The sequence below is a fragment of the Oncorhynchus masou genome, chromosome 1, assembly GCF_036934945.1.
Source record: "Oncorhynchus masou masou isolate Uvic2021 chromosome 1, UVic_Omas_1.1, whole genome shotgun sequence".
Taxonomy (NCBI): Eukaryota; Metazoa; Chordata; class Actinopteri; order Salmoniformes; family Salmonidae; genus Oncorhynchus; species Oncorhynchus masou.
This window is the reverse complement of record NC_088212.1, coordinates 5815310-5826671: the sequence shown is the minus strand read 5'-3', so window position 1 is coordinate 5826671 and position 11362 is coordinate 5815310. Positions and strand designations below refer to the sequence as shown.

At 40.1% G+C, this 11362-nt stretch overlaps 1 protein-coding gene across 1 annotated transcript; it reads right to left on the bottom strand.

The window, feature by feature from the left end:
- Positions 1-4713: 4713 nt before the first annotated feature.
- On the bottom strand, positions 4714-10935 carry LOC135510601 (C-X-C motif chemokine 13-like). Its single transcript, XM_064931686.1, has 4 exons — positions 10851-10935; positions 9222-9357; positions 4969-5049; positions 4714-4798 (listed from the first exon to the last, which is right to left on the bottom strand). The coding sequence occupies exons 1-4, from the start codon at positions 10912-10914 to the stop codon at positions 4747-4749; spliced, it is 333 nt and encodes a 110-aa protein (XP_064787758.1). The 5' UTR covers positions 10915-10935; the 3' UTR covers positions 4714-4746.
- Between the last annotated feature and the right edge of the window lie 427 nt (positions 10936-11362).

Below are 11362 nucleotides of genomic sequence, written 5' to 3'. Positions count from 1 at the left end.
GAAGACTGCTCTATCATCTTCACTGTCGGAGTCACTATTGCATGGTAGTCTTGATAGTGCATCGGCATTTGCGTGATCACTGGATCGTCTGTACTCGATCTCGTAGTCGTAGGCTAACAATATCAGAGCCCAGCGTTGCATTCGAAGTGCAGCAAGGGTTGGTATAGCTAATTTTGGTCCAAGGATGGCCAACAGAGGCTTGTGATCTGTCAGCAGTTGGAACTTCCTTCCGTAGAGGTATTTGTGAAACTTCTTCACTCCGAATATTATGCTCAGGGCTTCCTTCTCAATTTGAGCCTAATTTTTCTCACTTGGTGACAGAGTCCGTGATGCAAATGCAATAGGGTGTTCTTCACCTGACGGTAGAACATGTGAGATGACGTCTCCTACTCCGTATGGAGATGCATCACACGCGAGTCTCAGCTTCATCTCTGTGTTGTAGTGGGCAAGCCACTTGCTCTTTAGCAGACGCTGTTTGCAAGTCTTGAATGCTTCTTCGCATTGTGGGGACCAATTCCACTTTGTATCGGTCTGCAGCAGTTGGTGAAGCGGATGCAACAATGTGGACAAGTTTGCCACAAACTTTCCGTAATAGTTCAGGAGCCCCAAAAATGACCTCAGCTCTGAGATATTTGTGGGTGCTGGAGCGTTTACGATTGCTTCCACCTTGCTGTTGGTTGGGTGCAGGCCTTGTGCATCAATCTTGTATCCGAGATACTCCACTGAGTCCTGGAGGAACTCACACTTGCTGCGTTTCATTCTCACTCCGTATTTCTCCAGTCTTGACATCACTTTGTCCAGCACTACAAGGTGCTCTCCAATGGTTGATGCTGACACGAGGATGTCGTCCATGAAGCACACAACATTGTCTATACCGTCCAAGATCTGATCCATTGTGTGTTGGAATATCGCTGGAGCTGTCAAGATTCCATAGGCCAAGCGATTGAATCTGAATAGCCCCTTGTGTGTATTGATGGTCAGATACTGTTCTGACTCCAGATCCAGCTTCAGTAGTTGCTGATAAGCGAATGCCAGGTCCAGCTTACTGAAAACCTTCCCACCAGCTAGAGTGGCAAACAGATCTTCAGCATTTGGTAGTGGATATTCCTCTGGTAGTATGCAGCGATTTACTGTGACCTTGTAGTCACCGCACATTCTGACGGTCTTGTCTTTCTTTGGGACTACAACAATCGGAGCGGCCCAGTCGCTCCTCGCTACTTTCGTGATTATGTTATTCTTCTGTAGGCGTCCAGTTCCTTCTCTACTGCTTCCTTAAGAGCGTAGGGAACTGGACGTGGTTTGTGAAAGATAGGCTTGGTTCCTTCTTGCACTCTGACTTTTGCTGTGAAGTTTGTATTTCACCGTAGCCATCTTTGAAAAGTTCTTTGTGCTTCTCCAGCATGTTAGTGAGTGTAGCCTGACTCACTGTTTTGGCATTTGGGGCGGCAGGGTATCCTAGTGGTTAGAGCGTTGGACTAGTAACCGAAAAGTTGCAAGTTCAAATCCCCAAGCTGACAAGGTACAAATCTGTCGTTCTGCCCCTGAACAGGCAGTTAACCCACTGTTCCTAGGCCGTCATTGAAAATATGAAATTGTTCTTAACTGACTTGCCTAGTAAAATAAAGGTAAAATAAATAAAAAATAAAAAAATTCTCAGACTGAAGATTTCTCCCCAGTTCAACTTGATCTTTTGTAGCCAGTTTCTGCCTAGCAAGGCAGATTTTTCTCCTTTAACAATGACAAGCGGTAGTGTCCACTCCTTCCCCTCATACCGGACTGGTACCTGGATCTGCCCTAACACAGGAATAGTGTCACCAGTGTAGGAAGAAAGGCGGATGGACGCGGGCTGAAGAGGGCACTCTTTCAGTTTTTCTTTGTAGAGTCTCTCTGGAACCAGGGATACTGACGCTCCGGTGTCCAGCTGCATTTGTACTGGTTTTCCCGCTAACTCCATGCTGAGATAGATTCCATCTTTTAGTTGTTGAGCCGTGTACACTGTGAACAGTTCCAATACTGATTCAGTTGTACCTTCCTCGTCTTGTGCTGCGTCTGACACTTTGTGCGCTCTTGCCGTGCGTTTCGAGGCTTTACACACTCTCTGTAAATGTCCAACCTTTCCACAATTGTGGCACTTTTCCTTTTGGAATCGACATTCACTGTGCTGATGATTATCTCCCCCACATCTGTAGCAACTTGGCTTAGACCTTTGAGATGTGGGCTGCTTTGGTCTTGTGTAACCTTGAGGACGGGACTGAAAAAAGTGTGAGTTTTGTGAGTTTTTTTCACCACGTGCATCACTGACCTTGTGAACACCTTTCTGACGTTCTGCATGTCCCGATAGCTCAATAGTATCCCTGTGGGCAAGCTCGAGTCCAAGTGCTATATCACAGGCTTTCTTAAAGGTCAGGTCCTTCTCTGACAGGAGCCTTCTGTGATATGCTTCACATGTGAGACCACATACAAACTTGTCTCGGAGAGCATCATCAAGAAATTGTGCAAACTCACATGTACTTGCCAGCCTTTACAAAGCAAGGATGTAGTCAGCCACGGTTTCCCCTTGACTCTGGTGACGTTGGTAAAATCTGAAACGTTCTGCAATGAGAATTGGCTAAGGCTTGAAATACCTTGAAAGAGTTTCAGTCAGTTCTGCATAGTTCAACTCCACTGCTTTCATTGGTTCAATGAGACCTTTCAGCAATCCATACTCAGTTGGACCCAAAACACTGAGAAATACGTCTGCTTTCTTTCCATCTTTGATTTCATTTGCAGCCAACCAACGCTCAAAACGCTCCAAATAGGAATCAAAATCCTCTTTTGTAGCCTCAAACTCTGGTACTCGACCAATGGTTGCCATTTTCACAGTTAATTGTTCAGTTTCCTTATATTTCTTAATTTTCTGAATATTCATCTACTTCTTCACTTCAGAAGTTTCTGCAATTACTTCATTCACTGCACTCATTTGTATTAATGTACACACCGTGTTACGTCCCTTCTTCCTTTTTTTTTCCCTTGACAATATTTCTCCACTGAGATCGCCTAATTTCAATGGGTTCAATGACAGTTTCTTTTATTTAACCACCAGAGGGCAGTGTCGCTATTCTGGACTCCAATAGTTTGCTACTTGGCAGCTCCTGAATACTGTACTAGCAGTGCCAGCAGTGCTTAGCCTTCTCTACTGGCGAAAGAAAATAAAAAATAACTGACGAATTACAAAATTATTTTGAGTTTCATTACTCACGCAACATTCTTCCCTTCAAGCAATGTCCGTTTATGTAGTTTAATCACCACGTCGCCACTGTAATATTTGTGCTGTGGAGAAATCACCAGGCAGGAGACGGGAGTAGAGTTAGTTTTCGTTTAGTCGAAACCCATCGAGCTCGACAGTTCCCGGCACCCCAGTGCGCATGTGCATTTCCTATTAGGTGTAGTAACGTAACACTGCCGTAATGCATTACTGCTTAGTAACAGCACAGTAACTAATATAAACAGATGTAGATCCCAGATACTACATGCATCACTTATCACATTGTTAATACTGTTATGTTTTATTTATTTTTTGTTGCTTTCCAAGTCTTGTGCTATCACTCTCTTAGGAACCAGAAGGGGAGTGGAGAGACTAAAAGCTGCTCCAGCTGCCATTGAAGGAGACAGCAGATTCAGCTGGAATGGCATTTTGTTGTGTGGTCATAATTCAGAGGCTTTGTACACCTCACGGTGACTGTCTGTTCGTTGTTTGGTCATTTGTTTAATTCATGTTTTCTAATCATTTGTTAGTTTTTATTCATGTTTTATTATCATTGTTTCTACATTTATTAGTAATTTCCAAGTTTATATAAATATCTGGATGGGACAAATGTTGTGTTGTCTGAATTACAGCTGTACAGAACCTCTGGGAAGAATTGAACTTGGTTAAAGCTTCTCTAGTGTCTGTGGGTTATTTAGTCTGAAAAATAAGAACCTAACAAAACATACTGAGATCATTTCAGATAAACTAATTAACTTGGTATTGGAATCATATTTGAATAGAATCCATTGGCATCACATTGGCATCACATTGGTATCACATTGGTATCACATTGGCATCACATTGGTATCACATTGGCATCACATTGGTATCACATTGGCATCACATTGGTATTACATTGGTATCACACTGGTGTCACACTGGTGTCACATTGGTGTCACATTGGTGTCACATTGGTGTCACACTGGTGTCACATTGGTGTCACACTGGTGTCACACTGGTGTCACATTGGTGTCACATTTGTATCACATTGGTGTCACATTGGTGTCACATTGGTATCACATTGGTGTCACATTGGTATCACATTGGTATCACATTGGCATCACATTGGCATCACATTGGTATCACATTGGTATCACATTGGTGTCACATTGGCATCACATTGGTATCACATTGGTATCACATTGGTGTCACATTGGTATCACATTGGTATCACATTGGCATCATATTGGCATCACATTGGTATCACATTGGTATCACATTGGTATCACATTGGTGTCACATTGGTGTCACATTGGTATCACATTGGTATCACATTGGCGTCACATTGGTGTCACATCGGTATCACATTGGTATTACATTGGTGTCACATTGGTGTCACATTGGTATCACATTGGTATCACATTGGTATCACATTGGTATCACATTGGTATCACATTGGTATCACATTGGTGTCACATGTCCATTTAGCTCCAACTTGATACATTCCTGTTCCAATTCACTCAATGGTGGTTGAGATGGGGAAGTTCTGCACTTCTCTTCTTCTTGTTGGTACTGTAGAAAGAGATGGTCTGTGTTAAAGTCAACAGAAGTGTGTGTGTGTGTGTGTGTGTGTGTGTGTGTGTGTGTGTGTGTGTGTGTGTGTGTGTGTGTGTGTGTGTGTGTGTGTGTGTGTGTGTGTGTGTGTGTGTGTGTGTGTGTGTGTGTGTGTGGGTTGTATTTACCTTTGTAACTTGACAATGACTTTGTTGATCCATCGTGCATCTGGAGTCACACAGACGGTGGCTTTGTCCTTCTTGGTAACGCTGATGAATGAAGGGAGGGATATATATTACAGCGTCACCATGGTTACATATCATACACTGCAGAATTTAACCTATCAGAAAACGTCAATATGAACGTACACATATTTATCAGATGTTATTATGGCTGTAGTGAAATGGTTGTGTTCCCAGCTCCAACAGTGCAGTAATATCTAACAATACACACAAATCTGAGTAAAATAACGGAATAAAGAAATCTCTAAGTATTAGGACGAGCAAAGTCAGAGTCCTGTATATGTAAATGTATGTAGAGATACAGTACCAGTCAAAGGTGTGGACACACCTCCTCATTTCAGGGTTTTTCTTTATTTGTACTATTTTCTAGAATAATAGTGAAGACATCAAAACTATGAAATAACACATATAGAATCATGTAGTAACCCAAAAAGTGTTAAACAAATCAAAATATATTTTATATTTGAGATTGTTCAAAGTAGCCACCCTTTGCCTTGAAAGCTTTTCACACTCTTGGCATTCCTTCGACCTCATGGCTTGGTTTTTGCTCTGACAGGCACTGACAACTGTAGGACCTTTATGTAGACAGCTGTGAGATGTTCCAAATCATGTCTAATCAATTGAATTTACCACAGGTGGACTCCAATCAAGTTGGAGAAACATCTCAAGGATGATCAATGGAAACAGGATGCATCTAAACTCAATGTAGAGTCTCATAGCAAAGTGTCTGAATACTTATGTAAATAAGGTGTTTCTGTTTTTTATATTTAATTCATTTGCTAAAATGTCTAAAAACCTGTTTTCGCTTTGTTATTATGGAGTATTGTGTGTAAATTGATGAGGACAATTTTTTATTTAATCCATTTTAGAAAAAGGCTGTAAACATAATAAAATGTGGAAAAAGCCAAGGGTCTGAATACTTTCTGAATACACTGTATGTATATGTTTACATGTGTGATTGAATGTAGAGTCATTGTGGACAGTATGTGGATAGAATATATAGTATATCTGTAGAATAGGTAGCATATAATAGTATATGTACAGCAATAGTTGAATAGGATGGCCTTGACTAGAAAAATATATTTGTAATCTGTGATTGTCTGGAGTCCCTGCCACATACTGAGTTTCGAAGGGAATTGCTATAGGCTACCACCGCAAATGCCCACATTTATTACAACGTCTTAGACTTGGTTACTAATAGGAACATTGAACTCATCATCAGTGACTAATGACTGGTTTGCATAGCATGCAGTAAAGCGACGATACTGACTAATTAATTTCCCCTCCACCACGACCTATCCCCCACGCTTCTTCCCCCTATGCATTAGAAAACCACAGTTTAGCGCTTCGTTCAAGACCTCGCTGGCTGACTCACATGATCTATGTGTGAAGACAATGACAGCCACCATGGGTTTCAGGTGCGGTTTCCAAGACACAGATGAAGCCTGAACAACAACAACAACAAAGCATGGAGATTCCACTGGGCCAGTGGTTAACAAACAATCGATCGCGATCGACTTCAAGGCATTGCTAGTCGATCACCAAACATTTCTGTAGAAAATCATATGAAAAAGGATTGCGGTTCTTCTTTTTTAAATTTGTGTTGCGCTGTTACCGGCAGGTGCACTTCAGATGCCTTGTGCACCGGGTAGACAAACTGTTCCCATTTTAAACCATTTAATTGGTCAGGAAAGACAAACTCCGCCAAACCGGCAGACAGGAAGATCTGTGGATAAATCAAGTGAGCCAAACTGCGCTGGCCAATCGTACAGCTCAAATCACTGTGCCGACAGCTTCCACGACCCCCAAGCAAAGTTTGATACCAGCCTATGTAAGATTTCATAACTTTTAAAACCATGACCAGAGAGAAATGATCAAAGAATACAGCTGCTGTTTTTTATGAGTGAGTTCATGTTTAAGTTTTCATTCTGCTCTGTCACTGTTTTGATTCAACACTATTACATAATATAAAACATGTTTCTCTCTACTTCCACTCACACTGTAATGAATGAGTAGCCAAGTGTATCGACAGCGCTGTGCTTCTATTATTATTAGCATCTGGTCCTGTCTATTTTAATAGGGAGGGATATTATACTTTCTCTGGTCAGAGGAACAACATGAATTTGTGTCTGAAAGCAGATGTGGTGTGACTCGACTTTAGCCATCAGGTAGAAGACGTTGTCCCCTCTCTCTGGTCAGTCTCACCTCTCTCTGGTCAGTCTCACCTCTCTCTGGTCAGTCTCATCTCTCTCTGGTCAGTCTCACCTCTCTCTGGTCAGTCTCACCTCTCTCTGGTCAGTCTCACCTCTCTCTGGTCAGTCTCACCTCCTCTCTGGTCAGTCTCACCTCTCTCTGGTCAGTCTCATCTCTCTCTGGTCAGTCTCACCTCTCTCTGGTCAGTCTCACCGGGGGAAAGGAAGGATAGAGCAGGACCGTGTGAGGTGGACTTTCTGCTGTTCTGTCCCTCCCTCCGCTGAGACTAATGCGGAGTTCAAAACTATTGGGAACTCTGAAATCTCAGACTTCCAACTTCAGTGTGTTCAAGACAACTGGAAACTGAAAAAAAACGAGACCCGATTATGAAAAACGTTTTGAACGGTCACCTGACTTGAAAATCCAAGTCGGAAACTGGGGCATCTTTCTAGAACTCCAACTTTCCAACCTGAAGGTCGTTGATTTCACGATCTGACCTAGTTTATCTCCCAGAGTTCCTAGTTGTCTTGAAAGCACCATGACAGATGCAGATACCATCAGTCCAGTAAAATAAAAGTCAATTATTTCAATTTCTGCTCAGCTGTGCCTCGCAGGTGCTCCACCAACTGATCTGTTTTTTAATCAAAGCTCGAGTTGTGAAATATAATATTGTCTGAGAATAACAATATTGTCAGGACAGGCATATACACACCTAGAAAAAGGGGTCCAAAAGGGTTGTTCAGCTGTCCCCATAGGAGAACCCTGTTTGGTTCCAGGGAGAACCCTTTTGAGTTCCATGGAGAACCCTTTTGAGTTCCAAGTAGAACCCTCTGTGGAAAGGGTTCTGCATGGAACTCAAAAGGGTTCTACCTGGAAGCAGGAAGGGACTTATTCAAAGGGTTTTCCTATGGGGACAGCTGAAGAACCCTTTTGGGTTCTAGATAGCACCTTTTTTTCTTAGAGTGTAGCCAATATGATGTGATAATGTATTAGGCAAACTGTGACAATGTATTATGTATACTGTAATAATGTATTAGGTATACTGTGATAATGTATTATGTATACTGTAATAATATATTAGGTATACTGTGATAATGTATTTGGTATATTGTGATAATGTATTATGCATACTGTGACAATGTATTATGTACACTGTAATAATGTATTATGTATACTGTAATAATGTATTATGTATACTGTGATAATGTATTATGCATACTGGGATAATGTATTAGGTATACTGTAATAATGTATTATGCATACTGTGATAATGTATTAGGTATACTGTAATAATGTATTATGCATACTGTGATAATGTATTATGTATACTGTGACAATGTATTGTGATAATGTATTACACATACTGGGATAATGTATTTGGTATACTGTGATAATGTATTTGGTATATTGTGATAATGTATTATGCATACTGGGATAATGTATTAGGTATACTGTAATAATGTATTATGCATACTCGGATAATGTATTAGGTATACTGTGAGAATATATTATGCATACTGGGATAATGTATTGTGATAATGTATTACACATACTGGGATAATGTATTAGGTATACTGTAATAATGTATTAGGTATATTGCGATAATGTATTACGCATACTGGGATAATGTATTTGGTATACTGTGATAATGTATTATGCATACTGGGATAATGTATTAGGTATACTGTGATAATGTATTATGCATACTGGGATAATGTATTTGGTATACTGCGATAATGTATTATGCATACTGGGATAATGTATTAGGTATACTGTGAGAATGTATTATGCATACTGGGATAATGTATTAGGTATACTGTAATAATGTATTAGGTATACTGTGATAATGTATTGTGATAATGTATTACACATACTGGGATAATGTATTAGGTATACTGTAATAATGTATTAGGTATATTGTGATAATGTATTACACATACTGGGATAATGTATTAGGCATGCTGTGATCATCTTGACTGGTTGCTAGGTGGTGTTAGTTGACTCACATGATCTCTGTTTGACGACAGTGGGCACCTGGAGGTAGGATCTCTATCCTGTGGAACAGCCTTGGAGAGATGAAAGCAGAGGACGTCCGGATGCAGCGACACTTCTGACATGCAGCACAGCCGTTCATGGGGAATGCTGCAGGGATGAAGACCGGGAAAATTACATACAATAACAATATAGTGTTGTTAGAATTTGGGGTTAAAGGTTAAGGTTTAAGGGATAGAGTTAAAACCTTTTTATCATCACTAAAAGTTGCACTTTGAAACGTGAATGTAACAAAGACAAAACTGATTCTAGATCAGCACTCTTAGGGCTCTATTCAGTCTGTATCATCGCTGAAATGTTACAGATTAAATCAAATCAAAGTTTATTTGTCACATGCACCGAATACAACAGGTGTAGTAGACATTACAGTGAAATGCTGAATACAACAGGTGTAGTAGACCGTACAGTAAAATGCTGAATACAACAGGTGTAGTAGACCTTACAGTGAAATGCTGAATACAACAGGTAGACATTACAGTGAAATGCTGAATACAACAGGTGTGGTAGACCTTACAGTGAAATGCTGAATACAACAGGTGTAGTAGACCGTACAGTAAAATGCTGAATACAACAGGTGTAGTAGACCTTACAGTGAAATGCTGAATACAACAGGTAGACATTACAGTGAAATGCTGAATACAACAGGTGTAGTAAACCTTACAGTGAAATGCTGAATACAACAGGTAGACCTTACAGTGAAATGCTGAATACAACAGGTGTAGTAGACCTTACTGTGAAATGCTGAATACAACAGGTGTAGTAGACCTTACAGTGAAATGCTGAATACAACAGGTAGACCTCACAGTGAAATGCTGAATACAACAGGTGTAGTAGACCTCACCGTGAAATGCTGAATACAACAGGTAGACCTCACAGTGAAATGATGAATACAACAGGTGTAGTAGAACTTACAGTGAAATGCTGAATACAACAGGTGTAGTAGACCTCACAGTGAAATGCTGAATACAACAGGTAGACCTTACTGTGAAATGCTGAATACAACAAGTGTAGTAGACCTTACAGTGAAATGATGAATACAGCAGGTAGACCTCACAGTGAAATGATGAATACAACAGGTGTATTAGACCTTACAGTGAAATGCTGAATACAACAGGTGTAGTAGACCTCACAGTAAAATGCTGAATACAACAGGTGTAGTAGACCTTACAGTGAAATGCTGAATACAACAGGTGTAGTAGACCTGACAGTGAAATGCTGAATACAACAGATTGCGTGATCACAATGTACCGGTAATATCTGATTGAGCCGACATGCAGCGTTTACCGTGAATGCAGTTTCCACTCAGGAACGTTGCCTTTAAATTTCACTCACGCTGCAACGCACAACTTCTGCCATACGGATTGAATACAGACCCTACTCTGAGACACTTAACATTGCAGTGGATTGATTGTGATAATTGGAATTAAATTGTAAAAAAAAATAAACAATAATAGGTTTGGTTTGTTCAAGAGTCAAGTTGAACAGATTCATATATATATATATATATATATATATATATATATATATATATATATATATATATATATATATATATATATATAGATAAAGATGCAATATCTCACCTTGAAGAGCCACGAACCAGCAGAGAGTCAGGGACACCAACAGGTAGTGTGTCTTGAAAGGCATCTTGAGTCTGCGTTGGCTGTGGTCGGCTGGTGTCTACTGAAACTGAATGATGTCTCTGGGTTTATATTGCTGCAAAAAAGGAAGTGTGGGGGAATCCCTCGTCTTTTGGAGGATATAGAAATGTCTATGTATATATTCACTATTTTAACTTTACCCTTCATTTCTTGCCTAGTGATTCTATTGAAATGAAACATGCCATATTGAGAATCTGTCTTGTTACATTGTAAAGAGGATTTTAATGATCTAGTCAAAACATGGTAAACGCTGAGTAGAACAAGTAGAGATTCAGTGGTCAAGATTGGAGAGCATTTAAAAACTGTATTTCTCGTAGACATACAGACAGGTCCATAATTATGGACCTTGATAAAGATGAACAATAAAAGACTGTATAAGATCAATAATACAAACACTGAGCTATATTTTATGCAAAAAAAAGGGGAAATTATAT